This window comes from Chiloscyllium plagiosum, chromosome 23 (genome assembly GCF_004010195.1).
Source record: "Chiloscyllium plagiosum isolate BGI_BamShark_2017 chromosome 23, ASM401019v2, whole genome shotgun sequence".
NCBI classification, from domain to species: domain Eukaryota; kingdom Metazoa; phylum Chordata; class Chondrichthyes; order Orectolobiformes; family Hemiscylliidae; genus Chiloscyllium; species Chiloscyllium plagiosum.
In genome coordinates, this window is record NC_057732.1 from 422,318 (window position 1) to 441,498 (window position 19,181).

General features: G+C 41.9%; 1 protein-coding gene across 2 annotated transcripts in view; it reads right to left on the reverse strand.

Annotated features, from left to right (window-relative positions):
* Positions 1–19,181, reverse strand: part of appl2 (adaptor protein, phosphotyrosine interaction, PH domain and leucine zipper containing 2) — a 151,704-nt gene that overhangs the window by 119,361 nt on the left and 13,162 nt on the right. For both annotated transcript variants that reach the window (XM_043713268.1, XM_043713267.1), the window contains exon 2: positions 8,051–8,149. In XM_043713268.1, the coding sequence (XP_043569203.1) occupies positions 8,051–8,149 (99 nt within the window). The remainder of the gene's footprint in view (positions 1–8,050; positions 8,150–19,181) is intronic.

Here is a 19,181-nt window from a genome sequence, read left to right on the forward strand (position 1 = left end):
TCTGTCCATTTCTTGATTTATTGTTTGTTTGAATAATGGTTTTTGGCGCGCAATTTCCCGGTTGTATTTTCGGAGTCTGTGGTGGGCGTCACTGATTAGTTCTCGGAGCATTCTGCGGCCGTTTTGTTATGTTAAACTTCTGGCTTGAGGTGTTTTTATCGGCGGTTTATATTGGAGACATTTTGGCTGTACCTGTTTTCTTAAACATTCAGGCAGGAAGCACAGTTGTTCGCAGGTGGAACTCTCTCGGTTGGCATTCCTTTCCCATCTTCGGGCAAGTTGTAGCGTGCTACGCCCATAGGTTTTTGCAAGGTTTGTAGCTCAGGTTGAGGTTTAGGGTGTACGATTCTACAGACTACCAAAAATCCATAAACCAGGAGCCCCCTCAGACCTATAGTCTCACTACCCGGAACACCAACTTACAGACTGGCCAAACAACTACACGCAAGACTGAAATACCTAGTAGAAGAGTCACAGCACTCCATCCACTCCACCTAGGAATTCCTAACAATCATCAAAAACACCAAAACAGAGGAATGATCTCATTCGACGTATCAGCACTGTTCAGCTCCATCAACAGGACGCAAAGGAAACACTTACCACACTTTTAGAAGAGACCATCACACACACACCAACCACCATCAATCACATTACCAACGAAAACATCATGAAGCTAGTGGACCTGTGCCTCACCACCCACTCCACTTTCAACAACATAGTCTACAAACAAACCAACGGCACACCCATGGGATCTCCGCTATCAGGATTCATAGCAGAAGCAGTAATGCAAAGACTAGAACAAACAGCCCTACCAACTGAATCTGCTACGTAGATGACACCTTTGTCATCACAAAACGAAACAAGATAGAAGAGACATTTAACATCATCAACAACACCCTCACAGGCATAAAGTTCACCAAGGAGGAAGAAACCGACAATAAACTCGCATTCCTGGACGTCACAGTCGAAAGAAAGGACAACGGAGAACATTACAGCCTTGGTTTAAACATGAACAAGAGAGCTGAATTCCACAGGTGAAGTGAGAGTGACAGCCCTTCAAATCAAGGAGGCATTTGACTGAGTGTGGTAACAATGAGCCCTAGCAAAACTGGACACAATGGAAATCAGGGGCAACCTCTCCAGTGGTTAGAGCCATACCTGACACATAGGAAGATGGCTGTTGGAGGTTATTCCTCTCAGCTACAGTACATCTGTGCAGAAGTTCCTCAGAGCAGTGTTCCAGGCCCATCCAGGCTTCATCAATGACCTTCCTTCCATCACAAGGTCAGAAGTTGGGATGTTCGGTGATGATTGTACAATGTTCAATTGGGGCAAAATCCTGGAACTCCCTCCCTAATTGGGATATTGGGATCAAGATTGGACCAAGTATGGACTGCAGCGGTTCAAGAAGGCAGCTCACCAGCACCTTCTCAAGAGCACCAAATAATGGCCAGCCAATGACACCTACGTCCCATGAGTGACTGATAAAAAAAGGTTTTGCCGCCTTCTGTGCTTGGCCAGCATAAGTGACGCATTTTTCTGTCTGCTACTGCACCCATGTCCCATCAAGGCTAATGGTCTATCACTCTCTCTGTTGCCTGCCATATCTTCCCTCACTCACTCTCGCTACCCTCCAACAATCCACACCACTTTCCATGGTTTCTGCATTGTCTACACTCTCACCCAGGGCACCTCACCATCTTATAACCTTATATGGCTAGGGGACACACAGTAGGAGGAGGAACCATACTAAGGCCCCTCAGAAATCTCCTCTCAGGTCCCCACCCAACCGATCTATATGCAACTGCAAGTGTCCACCTTCTGCCCCAGACCTCCCACCAGACCATATGAGGTGACCATGCCAGGTTTGGTCATATACACTGTTCCCCATTTGAAACCAAGGTGCATCTGACCGTGTGCCTACTTCCCATCCTGAGTGGCCTGCTTCTCACCTATGCTTTACTGTATTCCTCTGTCTTAAAGATCCATTTGTCCCCCTTCACAGTTCTCTCTCATCTTCCTAGCCAGCAGCCCCCAATCCCCACCCCTAGGTCCCAAAGTCTTCCCGAGCAGCGACCACCACCCCTCCAAATACTCCTTGGAGGTATCTCTTGGAGGTCGCCACTGATGATGTTACCTAGCCAGGTAATGAAACGTCTGGATATCAAACCTACAGCTCAGCGAGCAAACCTACACCCTAAACCTCAACCTGAGCTATAAACCTTCACAAACCTTGCAAAAACACTAAGATACATTTTGCTACATACCAAAATCGTGATAGGTTACATCAAGTTAAAGATGGGAGATCCATACCACTGACAGCCTCGCCCTGAAGTCCCCACTACACAGAGTTCAGTCTTCAGCCAATTCAATTTACTCCACATATGAAAATCAAGAGTTAATTGGATACCGAAAAGACAATGAGCCCTAATAACATCTCTCTTTTAGAGAGCTTGAAGATTCATATGCCAGAAGCTGCTGTGCCCTGAAACAAACTGTTCAAGTACAGCTCCAGCATTGGCATCTATCCAACAATAAGAGTGAAAAGCTCTCCAGTTCATCACGATAAAAACACCAGAAAAAATTCAAAATTAGGGAATTCCCTCTGATTAGCCTACACTGAACCATTCGTAAGCCAAAGCAAGATATCAATCGTCCTAACATGTGACTTTACTCACCAATATCTTAAAACAATTGCACTTAGTTTGAATCCCAACTGGACTACACATTACCAGACCTCAACACAGTGTTGGTGTAAACTTAAACAAAGAATTGAGTTTCAGAGATGAGGTGAGAATGATTGTGACATCAAAGCAGCATTTGATCAAGTTTGTAGCATCAAGGAGCCCAAATAAAATTGAAATCTGTTGGAATCGGGGAAACCTTTCTATTGATTGGAGGCATACTCAATGAAAAAGATGATTATTGTGGTGGTCAGTGGATTAACCATGTCAGCCTCACTGAAAGTGCTCCTTAGGCCCAACCACTTCAGTCTATTCATCAATGACATTCCTTCCATCCTAAGGACAGCAGTAGGCTTATTTGCTGATAATTGTACAATGATCAGTGCCACTCTCAATTCCACAATTACTGAGACACTGTGTCCATAAGCAAAAAGATCTTTATAAGCAACATCACACAAACGCCTAGCAATGACCAGAGAGACTGTCACTATCTCCCCCGACACTCAGCATCAATAACACAGCTAACACACCACCATCAACATATAAGGTTTACAAATTACCAGAAACTGACCTGAAACTGAACTGAACTGTGATGCTATAACTACAATAGCATATCAGGGCCTGGGGTTTCTGCAGTGGGTAACCCATCTCCTGATTCCCCAGTATGTGATCTACAAGGTAGAAGTATTTGATTTGACTTCTTTATTGTCACATGTATTTTGTTTCAAATTATAGCGAAAAGTGTTGTATAGTATTGCCACTCTCCAGCACCATCTTAAAATAAACGAAAGCAAAAGAATGAAGAAAAAATATTCAACATTACAGTTCTTGATGATAAGTGCTCTGCCATAAGCCTGGCAGCCAGGCATGAGCCCCTTCTGCAAGTAAGGATGTTAATTGCATAAAAATTGTGTTCAATTGTAGAGAGGCCAAACTATGGTGGTTGAGTTAGATGGTGTATACTTGGAACGTGTATTTATGTTCTAAAAAAATGCTCATGAAGTGTGCAAAAACTGGCTCCAGTTCTATTCTTCACCAACTGGCCTTCTGGAACATTATACAAGAATGCAATGAAATATTCGCTAGTTGCCTGGATGAGTACAGTTTGACACCATCGAGCCCAATGGACTAACAACCCACTCACCACTTTAAACTTTAGATTAGATTACTTACAGTGTGGAAACAGGCCCTTCGGCCCAACAAGTCCACACCGACCCGCCGAAGCGCAACCCACCCAGTCCCATTCCCCTACATTTACCCCTGCACCTAACACTACGGGCAATTTAGCATGGCCAATTCACCTGACCTGCACTTTTTTGGACTGTGGGAGGAAACCGGAGCACCCGGAGGAAACCCACGCAGACACGGGGAGAATGTGCAAACTCCACACAAGCAGTCGCCTGAGGCGGGAATTGAACCCGGGTCTCTGGCGCTGTGAGGCAGCAGTGCTAACTACTGTGCCACCGTGCCGCCCCCAGCACCAGTGCACCACAGCTGCCATGTGCACTGTCAACAAGATGCACTGCAGCAACACAAAAGCACTATCAAACATGCAACCTGAACACCTAAGAAGTATGATCAGTAATCACATGCAAGAACACCTCTTAAGTCACAATGCATTCTGATTTCAAAATATTATTCCTTCTCAATTGCAGAGTTAAAATCCTGCAACTTACGCACTGCAGGGGATCATTTACCAGATGGACTACAGTATTTCAAGCAGTCCACAGGTATTCCTAACCACCTTCTCAAAGACAATTAAGGAGTGACAATGATTCTTTCCAGTGGTGCTCATCTCAAGAGTTACAATAAAACACTAACAGACTTCAGTGTTCCATTCTCAAAAGAATCATATACTGAAATCGAGACAAACATCAGTACTGAAAGTAACACTGTCAACAGAATCAGGAACAGGGTAGTTGTAGCTAAGGTAGGTGTGACATCTTGTACAAGTTTTGACATAGTGTGCCAAAAAAAAATGCCTAGGTCAAGGTGACCAAGTGAATTCAAAGTTCAGACATCAAAATGCTGTAATAGAAACGCAGGGGAAACGTACAAAGAAAAATTTATGATTACCTAGAATTTTGCTCATCATAATGGCAAGCTTCTTAAAACGTAACTATTTATTATTTCAAAAAGTTTAAGACCACAGGATTTAGGAGAAGTAGGCCATTCAGCCCATTGGTTCCATTCTGTTACTCAATGAGATTGTGGCTAATCCGATAATCCTCAACTCCACTTTCCTGCCTTTTCCCCATAACTCTGGATTCCTGTACTGATTTGTCAATCTGAGCCTTGAATATATTTAATGACCGAGTCTCTACAGCCCTCTGTCGTAAAGAATTCCACAGATTTCTGCCCATTCATGGGATTTGGGCTTTATTTGGCCAGCATTTACTGATAAAAGGCAACTACATTGCTGTGGATCCGGAGTCATACGTAGGCCAGATCAAGTAATGTTTCCTTACCTAAAGGACATTGGTGAATCAGATGGGGTTTTTTCCCAACAATCAACAATGGTCATCATTCCAGTTTTCATACAGAATTTTATTGAATTCCCATTCCACCATTTGGGATTTGAACCCAGGAGAGGCTGAGGCACTTGGGGTTGTTTTCATTGGAGAAAAGAAGGTTTGGGGTGACTTGATAGAGGTGTACAAGATGATTCGGGGTTTAGATAGGGTTGACCGTGAGAACTTTTTCCACGTATGGAGCCAGCTATTATGAGGGGGCATAGTTTTAAATTAAGGGGTGGTAGGTATAGGACAGATGTTAGGGGTAGGTTCTTTACTCAGCAAGTCGTGAGTTCATGGAATGCCCTGCCAGTAGCAGTGGTGGACTCTCCCTCTTTATGGGCATTTAAGCGGGCATTGGATAGGCATATGGAGGATAGTGGGCTAGTGTAGGTTAGGTGGGCTTGGATCAGCGCAACATCGAGGGCCAAAGGGCCTGTACTGCGCTGTATTCTTCTATGTTCTATAACATTACCTGGACCTCTGGATTAAAAGTGTCCTGAACATCATCACTAGGCCATCACCTTTCCTCACTACTCAGAAGAAAAATCTTCCTTTTCTCTGTACTAACTGGGTAACCCTTTACTTTGAGATCATGCCCTTTGGTCCGAGACGGTCCATAAAGGGAAATAACCTCTCTATCCTGTCAAGCCCCTATGAATATTAAAGATTTAGAGATGCCGGTGGTGGACTGGGGTGTACAAAGTTAAAAATTACATAACACAAGGTTATAGCCTAACAGGTTTAATTGGAAGCACTAGCTTTCGGAGCGCTGCTCCTTCATCAGGTGGTTGTAAGAAACAGAATTTATAGCAAATGTTTATAGTGTGATGTAACTGAAATTATACATTGAAAAAGCCTTGATTGTTTGTTAAGTCTCTCATCTGTTAGAATGACCATGATAGTTTCACTTCTTTCATATGTAAATCACAAAACATTTTTTTAAAAAGTTATATTCTTAAGTGAACTTTAACAATTGGTGTCTGTCAGCCCAGATAATATGTTGAAGGTGTTAGCCCCCTGTGTGCTGCTGTCTGTGCCATAATGGTTAGATTGATTCTAAACTAAAAAATGTATTAACAGAGTCTTACATGGATTCATGCAATTTTTGAGCAAAGTACAGTGTAACTCTGCAAGTACAAATTCATCCCACAAACATGTATGTGTATGCGTGCATGCGTGCATGTGTGTGTATGTGTGTAAGTAAAGGGGTCTAAGTCTTTGACCGGGTGCATGTGTGTCTGTAGGAGTGTGTGCTCGTCTGTGTATGAGTGCCTGTGTGTATGTGTATAATGCAATGGGGTCACCTGTAGTGTGACATGAACCCAATGTCCCAGCTGAAGCCATCCCTATGCGTACCGAACTTAGCTCGGCCACTTTTCGCTGAGCAGGGGCAGAACCTTGGGTTCATGTCACACTACAGGTGACCCCATTGCACTACACACACCCTCACACTCTCTCTCTCTCTCACATACACACACACACACACACACACACACACACACAGTCTTTTTTTAGACTAGAATCAATCTAAACATTATGGCACAGACAGCAGCACATAGGGGGCTAACACCTTCAACATATTATCTGGGCTGACAGACACCAATTGTTAAAGTGCACTTGAGAATGTAACTTTTTAAAAAAGTTTTGCGATTTACATATGAAAGAAGTGAAACTAACATGGTCATTCTAACAGATGAGAAACTTAACAAACAATCAAGTCTTTTTCAATGTATAATTTCCAGTTACATCACACTGTAAACTTTTGCTATAAATTCTGTGTCCTACAATCGTGTACTCCACAATCACCTGATGAAGGAGCAGCACTCTGAAAGCTAGTGCTTTCAATTAAACCTATTGGACGATAACCTGGTGTTGTGAGATTTTTAACTATGAATATTAAATGTTTCAGTAAGGTCTCCTCTCATTTGGATTTGAAAAATGCAGTTTGTTTGCTGGTATAGACAAAAGGGCACAATTGGAATATACAGTCTTACTGAGAAGTTTTAAACACAGGAATAATGAAAGAGCAAACTCATTTTGTCATGGCAAAATTGGAATCCAAACTTGGATGATGGGGAATGCGAACTTTGCATCTATGAAGCTGCTGAACGAGGAATAAAATAATCAGATAGAGACCGAAGATGAAGCAAGTGGGCAAGTTGCACATATGGATTTTAAAATATCTAGAAAATTAACTCTTAGGGATGGATCATTATAAGAAAGGAAGCACTTGAAACATTTTAAACAGCACAATTCATTAAGCAACAATTTGAGCTACCTCAAGAGGAAAAAAAGAGCAAAGTCCAGAGGTATGCATCGGAGTAAAACAAAAGTAAACTTGTTATCTCAAAAACAAAATCATTGTGAGAGAAGAAAAACAAAACTAGGGCAGACCCTTTCTGCATCAACCTCGGAATTTCTTCTTTTCACATTTATATCCAAGTCCAATATGTACTCTGTTTTACAATTAATTGTAGGAATACTAAGTCAAATGAAGTATTTTTTTCCGGATCTTCCAATATTTTTGGGAGTGTGTAAAGACTTATTTGCAAACTTCATTGTATATTTAGCTCAGGTTGGTTTTGGCAGTATATGACCCACTGTTACGTACTGCTAAAGGGAGTGGCTGGATAAAGTTTAACCCACATACTTCCTGTGTACTTGACAACAGTTAATCTATTTTTGGAGAGAAAGGTCATGCATAGCAATGGCATCTCCACCTTATTAAGAAGAATGTAATCAAGTTGATCCATGAAAAAAATATATATGGAATTCTAAGTTACGGATGCAAAGTGCTTATTCATTATAAAACAGGATCCGTCAACAAGATAAAGATGAAGCAACACCTACCTGAGCACCATACACCCGCTGCATGGCCTGCAACAACTGGTTTGTATATTCTGTTAGTGTGCCTGCATCTTCTTCAAACACACTTAGCAACGATCGTGTCTAAATAAGAAATACAACAGAATTTTATATCTTGAAGAGCATAAATTATGGATTTAACAGCTTTTACAATATTTGAAAACAACAGAGCATTGCATAGTACAACACAGGAACAGGTCCTTCGGCTGTGATGTTGTGCAAAATATGATGCCTAAATTAAACTAATCCATTCTGCCTGTCCTTGCCTCATATCTCTCTATTCCTTGCATATTAATATGCTAATCTAAAAGTCCCTTAAATGCCTCTAATGTATCTGCCTTCTCCATCACCCCATGCAGTGCACTCTATACACCTATCACTCTAAACAACTTGCCCCTTACATCCCCTTTGAACTTTCCCTCACCTGAAATGCATGCCCCCTACTTTAGACATTTCAACTGTCAAAAAAAATATGACTGTCAACCCTATCCATGCATCTCAAAGTTTTATAGATTTCTATCAAGTCTCCCCTCAGCGTCCACCGCTCAAGAGAAAACAACCCAAATCTTTCTGGTCTCTCCTTATAGCTCATACCCTCTAATCCATGCACCATCCTGGTAAACCTCTTCTGCACCCTCTCCAAAGCCACCTCTTTCCTGTAATGTGTTGACCAGAATTCAATGCAATAGTCTAAGTGTGGCCAAACCAAAGTCTTATAAAACTGCAATGTAACATCCTGACTCTTGTACTCAAAGCTCGACCAATGAAAGCAAGCATGCCATATGCCTTCTTTACTACCCTAGCTACTTGCATGGCCACTTTCAGCGAGCAATGGACTTGAACCCTAAGGTCCCATCAATGCTAACTCTATACTTTTCCTCAACATTTGAGCTCCCAAAATGCAGCACCTGCCCAGATTAAACTCCATCTGCCATTTCTCTGCCCATACCTGCAACTGATCAAATCCTCCTCAATCCTTTGACAACCTTCTACACTATCCACAATTCCACAGATCTTTATATTGTTTGTAAAATTACTAACCACCCATCCACGTTTTCATCCAAGTCATTTATACATATCATGAACAGCAGAGGTCCAGGCATAGATCCCTGTGAAATACCACGAGTCATGGACCTCCAGCCAGAAAAACACCCTTCCACTACTACCTTTTATAGACAAGCCAATTCTGAATTCCATCATTGTAGATCCCACGCATCTTATCTTCTTGATGAGCCTACCATGAGTAACCTTGTCTAAAATCCATGTAAACACCATGCTCTGCTCTACCTTCATGGTTCACCTTCGTCACCACCTCAAAATATTCAATCAAGTTCGTAAGACATGACCTGCCCTTCACGAAGCCATGCTGTGCCTACGTAGGTCATGCCTTTCCAAATGCGTGTAAATCCTATCCCTAAGAATTCTCTCCAATAGCTCTCCATCGACTGATGAGAGTTTCATTGGTTTACAGCTTCTTGGATTATCCTTATTTCCCTTCTTGAACAGAGGAACCTTAACTATTCATCAGTCCTCCCAGACCTCTTGCTAGCCACTGGAGAATACAAAGATCTTGGTCAAGGCCCCAGCAATCGCTCTTGCCTCTCTCAATAACCCTGGGACTTAGCCACCTTAATGTTCTTCTGGAGTCCTAAAACCACTTCTTCCTTAATCTCAGAATGCCCTAGCATATTAGCATGGCCCACACTAATCTCACTATCCTGGGTATGCTTCACCTGGGTGAATACTGATGCAAAGTACTCATTTAGGATCTCGCCGATATCCTATACCTCCTTTATCCTTGAGTGGTCCTACATTCTCCATAGTTATCCTCTTGCTTTTAAATGTATGCATAGAATGCCTTGGAGTTCTCTTTAAAGCTACTTGCCAAGATCATTTCATGGCCCCTACTTACACTTCTAATACCCTGCTTGAATTCTTTCCTGCTTTCTTTATATGCCTCGCTGGCCCGGTCTGATTTTAGCTTCCTAAACCTTACATAATCTTCTTTTCCTCTTTTGACTAAATTCTCAACCTCCCTCACTATCCAAGTGTCACCCTGTTTCCCCCCCCCCTCAGTCGAAACAGCACTCTCACAGAGACATAGTATGGCTTCTTCATCTTTATTCCGAGCCCTGGAGGGAGAGAGAACCATCACCTACGAGCACAGGGACAGGAGTTCATGGTCTTCTCTGGAATAGCAGTTTCTCAATAAACTATATAGTCATTTTACAAGGTGGAGCATCCAGATAAGGTAACATACGTATTAATTGGCCGATCATTACAATCGAGTATCAATAGCAGAGGCCAAGCCCTTTACTGTTATACAATGAATGTTCCTAACCTTATTAACTGGATTCATACAATGGATACTTTTCACCTTGTTAACTGACGTTATATACAAAGGCAAGTGTACCAACCACCTTCTTCACTATCCTGTCTACCTATTTCAAGGAATTATGAACCTGCATTCCAAGGTCTCTTTATTCAGCAATACTCCCCAGGACCTTACCAAAAATAATTTAAATTTGCATTTAGCTCTTTGGTCACACATTCATGAGAATGCAGATCACTTTCAGCAAAATGATACTTTTCAAAACCACATAAGGAGGCAGAAGCTGCAGAAGGAAAACTTTCAAATCTAAATAAACATGCCTATAACTGAATGATGCTTCCAGCAGGTACCATTTTTTTGGTGGGATTTGTTTTGCTAAAAACAGTTTGTGCTCCACTAAATACCAATCCCAAAATGCTTTATATGTATCAGAACAAAAAACTTTCAACCTTGTGATGCAGACTGACCATTCCTTATCAGGTGGTGTTTTGGAAATTTGAGAACTGTGTTACTATTAAGATCAGACCAGAATTTGAAATTGGGAGTCAGGCTTTTGGGGTTTTTAAGTATACTGTACTGTACTGTTTAAGTAGGTGAAATTAAGAATACTGTACTCCCAGTACACCCACGACGGTGTTGCCAAATTCCAAATGAACAGTATCTGCAAGTTCTCTGACAACACTACTGTAGTAGGTCGAATGTCTCACAAAGACATGTCAAATCTTGAACTCTCAAATATGGGCTTGCTCGATAACAACTGCTCTCAATTAACTCTTCCTAGCTCCTGCCTAATACATGGATAATTTGCCCTCCCCCAATTTAGTACCTTCCTGCAAGTGCTCTCTTATATTTATTTCTAGTTATCTTAAGGAGTTGTGATGACTGTTTCCAAAATGCTCTCCTACTGAAAGGTCACCTGGCCAGGCTCATTAGCCAATACAAGGTCCAGTATGGCCCCTCCTCTAGTTGGACTATCCAAATAGTGGTTCAAGAAACCCTCTTGGATACATCTAACTAATCCTGCCCATCTAAATCTCTTGCTCTAAGGAAGTCCCAGTCAATATTGGGAAAGTTAAAGTTACCCACTATGATAACCCTGTTTTTATTGCATCTTTCCATAATATGCCACATATTTGTTCATCAATATCTCAGTGGCTGTTGGCAACCTCCAGTATAATCCTATCAGAGTGATTGCACCTTTACTTTTGAACCGTACCCATATTACCTCAGTGGAAGAACCCTCTAAGTCCTTGCTCTCCCTCTCGATCCTGTCTAAAACAACGAAACCCTGGAACTAAGTTTCTGTAACAGCCACAACATCAAAGTCCCATGCACTGATCCAGGCTGTAAGCTCATCTGCCTTACTTATAATATTTCTTCATGAGAATCCGAGTGTTAATGCATCCAAAAGTAATTATACTTTATTACCCACAAGCAACTATATAATGGGCACTGCTCTGACAAGAAAAGATCCTGGACTGCACGCACGACCGTATCATGATGCTGAGTCTTGAACCACAGAGGAAGGGTCACTGGACCCAAAATGTTAACTCTGATTTCTCTGCACAGATGCAGTCAGACTTGCTGAGTTTTTCCAGCAGCTTTTGTTTTTGTTCATGTAGCACAGAAACTGACTAATAATTGGTACAAAATCCTGTATTATAGACACTGATCTGTTGTAGCACGAGGTCCTTTATTACAGCAATGTCCTGTCACTGTACAAGATTTTTTAGAAATGTGATCATACATCATGGCATCACTTTGCTCAGCCAGCAACTACTGTCCATCCTAATTGCCCTGGAGGTGGTGGTGATAAGCCATCTTCTTGAAACGCTGCAGTCCATGAAGGGTTGATACTTAAATTGTACTGTTAGGAAGGAAGCGAATTCCAAGATTTTGTCTTTGCACTGATTGTGAAGAAACGATGATACAGTTACAACTCAGGATAGTGTGGGGCTTGGAGAGAAATTTCAAGCGATGGTGTTCCCCTTCATGTTTCTAGTTGACAGAGCTCATGGGTTGGGAAGATAGTTTTGAATGAGTCTTGGTGAGTTTGTATGTGTTGCTGATCACAGCATACCTTGGGCTTTAACTCAATCTTCCTGCCTGCTTTCCAGATCTCTTAACTATCTGAATCACCAAAACTCCAGAAATTCAAACATCTACAACAATGACACATCCACAGTGCGCTGGGATAGAGAATTCCACAGATTCACAACCCTTTGAGTAAAGTAATTCCTCCACCCCTCAGTGCCAAATGATTAGCTTCTTTCCTAAAGGCTAATTCAGATTCCCTCACCAAAGGATGAGTTACCATAATGCATCACGGAGGTAGTAGTCACTGTTGGCACCACATATTGGTGGTGCACAGAGAAAATGTTCGAAGTGATGAATGGAGTGCCAGTAAAGCTGGCTACTTTGTTCTGGATGATGTTGCATTTTTTTTGAGTGTTTTTGGAGCTACACATTTGGAACTATACATTTGATTTATTTATTGTCACATATACATTGTTACAAAATACAACAAAAAGTGTTGTACACCATCACCACTCTCCAATGCCATCTTAAAGTATAGAAAACTAAACCAAAACATAGAATATAAAGGCAGAAAAATGAAAAAATAAAGAAAACATATTCAATTTTATAGTCCTTCTTGTTAAGTGCTCCGCCATGGGCCATAGGCCTGGTGGCTAGGCACAAATCCTTTTCACCATACCACAGCCACTGGAATGAAATTTGCCACTCTTCTGACACCCGAGCCACTATGAGCCCTTGATAGGCCTCACCAACACAGACGCCATCAGCTACTGCACTGGCCTAATCTCGATTCAATCACCATGAGTACACTTCTAGTCCACCTCACCAATGCAGCTGCGACTGATGCCACTGGGCCTCATACCAGACCCAAACCTGTCTCTGCTGCTGCCTCCATGAATGTGCGCTGGACGCAGATGCTGCTGGGAACACAAACTTGCCTCCGCTGCAGCCATGTGTCTGGACTAGGACCACCTCCTCAGAAACAATCGGAACCAAAAAGGGGCTCTGATGCCACTGCCACGAGTCCACACTGTTGGGTCTACTTGAGTCCGTACTGCTAGGCCCACCTGCTACTACTGACTGTTACTGTCGCTGTGATCAAACTTTTCCCAATAAGTAAAATGAAAGAGAAAGAAAAGGGGAAGAGGAAAAATAAAACAAATGAAGAGAAAACTGGATGGATCGGACGGGCCCTGCGCTCAGGAGCCATACCCGACTCCCATTTTCACTGGCGCGATTAAACTTTCTTGGCTATTTTGGAAGTACTCGGGGGAAAATTCTCCTGTTGCTTCCATGAAGTTTGAATGATGTTTCTTAAAACAATACACTCTGGAACCAAACAACGATCAAACTATACTGGATTTAGTAATGTCTGATGAGACAGAATTAACTGCTCATCTCACAGCAAAATGAGCATCTAGGCAACCATGTTCATAATATGATGGCATTTCAAATTCGGTGAGAAACTTGGATCTAAACTAGTGCCTTAAACTTAAATAAGACCAATACAAAAAGTATTATGATAAACATGCATGTAGATCACTGTTCCAAACAACTTTCTGGACTTTTAAAAATAAGACTTCCATAGAACTAGCCAAAATCTGACTAATCTTAAATTGACAGTTCCTAAACTGCACATCTTTGGACTGTGGGAGGAAACTCCTTACAGACAGTTGCCCGAAGCTGGAATTGAATCTGGGTCCTTGGCACTGCGAGGCAGCAGTGCTAACCACCAAGTCACCGTGCTCCATTCCCTTTGAAATAAAGGCCATCCATATTATCTGCTGAACTTGTATGCCAGCTATTATGTGCTATTAGTATTCAATGTTGAAGTAACCATTGATAGTTTAATTGGACTACTGTTGCTTTGGAATTAAACTAGTCTCCTTAAGGGTGATTCAAAAAGTGAGGAATATGCTGGTCCATGAGATTCCATGTTGTATTCTTCGCACGCTCAGGATTGTTATGATAGGAACTGTCAATTTAAGATTAGTCAGGCTCGTAATGTGGCTTAATTATGCACACTCAAAGCTGCAAACACTTGCAAACAGGAACTGTTCTATGCTACAAAAAATAATGCGCCTTTAATGAATTAACAGCATGCAGCACAATAGTCCCCTCGTGCACTTTCCATAGCAACACTTTGATCCATCAGTGCCAATTTGTCAACCAATCCCATGGTCAGTTAAATCAATTAATTAATAATCTGGAATTGAAAGCTAGTCTCCATGAAGGTCACCTGTAAATTGTATTTTACCACGACTAATACACCAAACTTGCACATTCCTGACCACTATGGGGCAATTTAGCATGACCAAACCACATAACCTGCACTACTTTGGGCTGTGGGAAGAAGTTAGAGAATCCAGCGGAAACCCACATAGACACAGGGAGAACATGCAAACTTCACACACAGTCACCCAAGGCTGGAATCAAACACACATCCCTGGCACGGTGATGCAGAAATGCTAACCACTGAGCAACAGTTTAATTGGAGTCGAGTACATGATAAAAAGTGCACAGTATCTCTTATAAATATCAATGGACAAATTTGTGGGCTTTGATCATTGGTCACAGGACATAAGACTAAAGACGTGGAACCACAAGAGATGGGGGAAGATACTAAACGAGTATTTTGCACAAGTGTTTATTTTGGAGAAGGACATGGAAGATATAGAATGCGGGGAAAGAGATGGTGACGTCTTGAACAATGCCCAAACTGTACAGGTGGTGCTGGATATCTTAAAATGCGTAAAGGTAGATAAATCCCCAGGACCTGATCAGGTGTGCCCAAGAACTCTGTGGTAAGTGTGATGATGCTGCTCCTTTAACAATGTTATGCTGTCCTTACATTTGTTTTTCCAGAGTGGTCGCAACTGCAATAGATTCTGAAATGTCTGGGTTGAGAAGCTTTTAGGATTTTAAACAAACACTTGTACAATGAAAGGCAAGTGGCCAGTTCTCCCATCTTAGCTTTACTTTGATTTGGTGTGGTTTGAGCAAGCAGTCAGTTTTTTGAGGCTGCTGTTCAAAGAAACAGCTATATGGAAGAAGGTGTTCCATGCTGAATCGCTGTCATCTCTCTCTTCTGTAAGACCCTGTGTTTGATTTTACCTTTTTGCCAAGGGGTGTTTATGGGGATTGTTACAGGAATTTGGAACAGCATCATTAAGTTGGGATAATCTGTTGGGTTTTTGGATTAGTTAAGTTATTCTGTTATCTGTTCTCTTTTGTTGTGTTGCATTCGGTACTCTGTAAATAAATTGTTTTGTTTAAAACCGAGGGGTTTTGACCATCTACATCACTCTTGGAATATACACCTGCTCAAAAACTAGAACTGCCTTGAAATGCTTTGAGGGGGTTTGGTCTAGTCCATAATAGACTGGGGGAGGGGCAGGTGTCTTTGTGGAATTTGTTCTATATTTCCAATTTAGGATTAGGGTTGCTGGACTCGAAGGCAGCAAATGGTAGATGTTACTGTCTTTTGTTCTGGGTGTCGATTTGGGTTGGTTTGAACGGTGCTTGGGATAGCACTAGTGCTTTCAGTTACCAAGAGTTTTCTGGGGGTTTTACAAAAGGCTGGAATTAGCAGACAATCTGGAGTTGGAGCTGCCTCAGTCTGTGTGGAAAGGATAAATAATTACAGCAATAGTTCAGCATTTAAATTTGCTGGAAATTCCATCAGAATCTTTGCAGATGTCTAAAATTCAATTGAAAATGAAGCAGCTTGAGTTAGAGACAAATGACAAGGAAAGGGCAAAAGAAGTGAAACTTTTTGAATTAAGATTGAAAGCAAAGAGAAAAACAATGAGTTGACTTAGCAGAACAAAAAAGAAAGAAAAAGAGAGGGAAAAGGAGAGAGAGGAAAGGAAGAAAGAGAGGGAGCTTGAATTTCAGAATTGGCACTTAGACAGGAAAGTCAGCTTAAAAGGACGGAGATGATCATATCTGTTCTTAGAGGAACCTGTTTGGGAGAGATCACAGCACAGAAACACATAAGTTGAATAGTTTTAAGTGTGGCCTTGCTGTAAGTCTGCAGTAGTGAGTAGCGTGGATTCTTTCCTGATTATATGTTTTATTAAGATATGTCCCTTTATTAAACTTAAAAAATATATAAGCCATATTTAATATAAGTATTAAGTTAGCCTGGAGCAGTGTTTTGTTGAGGAATAAGACAGTGCTATTTTCCAGGTCTGTAGATTGGAAAAAGCAAAAATGGCTTTAGTAGAGTGATACGTCCTTCTTGTCGGATGTGAGTGTTTAGGTAGAGGTTATGCGTTACTGAGGATTACATCTGCAATAAATGCCGTTGATTGTAGATCCTATAAAATCAAATGGATCGGTTGGACAAGCAGTTAGAGGCAATGAGGAATTTACAAGAACAAGGGGATGTGATGGATGCCAGTTATATGAAGGGGGTAAAGTCTCAGGTACAGTCACATAGATGGGTTAACTCCAGGAAATGTAAGAGAGGTAGGCAGCTAGTGCAGGAGTCTTCCGTGGCTATCCCCATTTCAAACAAGTATGCTGTTTTGGAAAATGTAGAGTTTATGGAGTCTCAGGGGAATGTAACACGAACAACCAAGTTTCTGGTATTGAGACTGGTTCTAATGCAACGAGAGGTATGTCAGGTTCCAAGAGATCAATTGTGTTAGGGCAGTCTCTAGTCTGCAGCACAGACAGACATTTCTGTGGCCAGCAGTGAAAAGTCAGAATGGTGTGTTGCCTCCCTGGTGTGAGGATCAAGGATGTCTCAGAGAGTGTGCAATTGTCAAGGGGGGAAAGGGCCCAGCAGGAGGTCATTGTACACATTGGAATCAATGATATGGGAAGGGAAAAGGATGAGATTCTGAAGGGAGAATATATAGATTAAGGCAGGAATTTAAAAAGGAGGTCCTCGAGATTAGTAATATCTGGAATACTCCCGGTGCCACGAGCTAGTCAGGGTAGCAATAGAAGGACAGAGCAGATGAATGTGTGGCTGAGAAGCTGGTGCAGAGGGAGAAGAATTCACATTTTTGGATCATTGGAATCTCTTCTGGGATAGAAGTGACCTGTACAAGGAGGACAATCACACCTGAATTGGAAGGGGACTAATATACTGGTAGGGAAATTTGCTAGAGCTGCTCAGGAGGATTTAAACTAGTAACGTTGGGGGAAGGTGGGACCCAGGGAGATAGCGAGGAAAGAGATCAATCTGAAACTGGCACAGTTGAGAAAAGAAGCAAGACAAATAGTCAGGGCAGGCAGGGACAAAGCAGAGAACAAGGTAGGTCTGATAAATTAAACAGCATTTATTTCAATGCAAGAGGCCTAACAGGGAAGGCAGGTGAAATCAGGGCATGATCAGGAACATGGGACTGGGATATTATAGCAATTGCAGAAACGTGGGTCAGGGATTGACAGGGCTGACAGGTTAATGTTCCAGGATACGAATACCACAGGAAGGACAGAATGGGAGGCAAAAGAGGAGGGGGAGTAGCGTTTTTGATAAGGGATAACATTACAGCTGTACTGAGAGAGGATATTCCCAGAAATACATCTGGGGAAGTTATTTGGGTGGAACGGAGAAAGAAGAAAGGACTGATCACCTTATTGGGATTGTATTATAGACGCCCTAATAGTCAGAGGGAAATTGAGAAATACATTTGAAAGGAGATCTCAGTTATCTGTAAGAATAATAGGGTGGTTATGTAGGGGATTTTAACTTTCCAAACATAGACTGGGACTGCCATAGTGTTAAGGGTTAGATGGAGAGGAATTTGTTAAGTGTATACAAGAACATTTTCTGATTCAGTATGTGGCTGTACCTACTAGAGAAGGTGCAAAACTTGACTTACTCTTGGGAAATAAGACAGGACAGGTGACTGAGGTGTCAGTGGGGGAGCACTTTGGGGTCAGCGGCCATAATTCTATTAGTTTTAAAATAGTGATGGAAAAGGATGGGCTAGATCTACAAGTTGAAGTTTTAAATTGGAGGAAGGCTAATTTTGACGGTATCAGGCAAGAACTTTCAAAAGCTGATTGGGGACACATGTTCGCGGGTAAAGGAATGGCTGGCAAATGGGAAACCTTCAGAAATGAGATAACAAGAGTCCAGAGACAGTATACTCCTGTTAGGGTGAAAGGAAAGACTAGTAGATGGAGGGAATGCTGGATGACTAAATAAATTGAGGGTTTGCTCAAGATAAAGAAGGAATCGTATGTCAGGTCTCGACAGGAGAGATCCAGTGAACCTGCAAAGAGTATAAAAGCAGTAGGAGTACACTTAAGCGGGAAATCAGGAGGGCAAAAAGGGGACATGAAATAGCTTTGGCAATTAGAGTTAAGGAGAATCCAAAGGGGTTTTACAAATACATTAAGGACAAAAGGATCTAGGGAGAGAATAGGGCCCCTCAAAGATCAGCAAGGCGGCCTTTGTGTGGAGTCGCAGAAGATGGGGGAGATATTAAATGAGTACTTTGCATCAGTGTTTACTGTGGAAAAGGACATGGAAGATATAGAATGTGGGGAAATAGATGGTGACATCTTCAAAAATGTCCATATTACAGAGGATGAAGTGCTGGACATAAAACTGGACAAATTCCCAGGACCTGATCAGGTGTACCCTCGAAATCCGTCAGTAGCTGGGGAATTGATTGCTGGCACCCTTGCTGAGATATTTGTATCATCAATAGTCACAGATGAGGTGCTGGAAGACTGGAGGTTGGCTAATGTGGTACCACTGTTTAAGAAGGGTGAATAAGG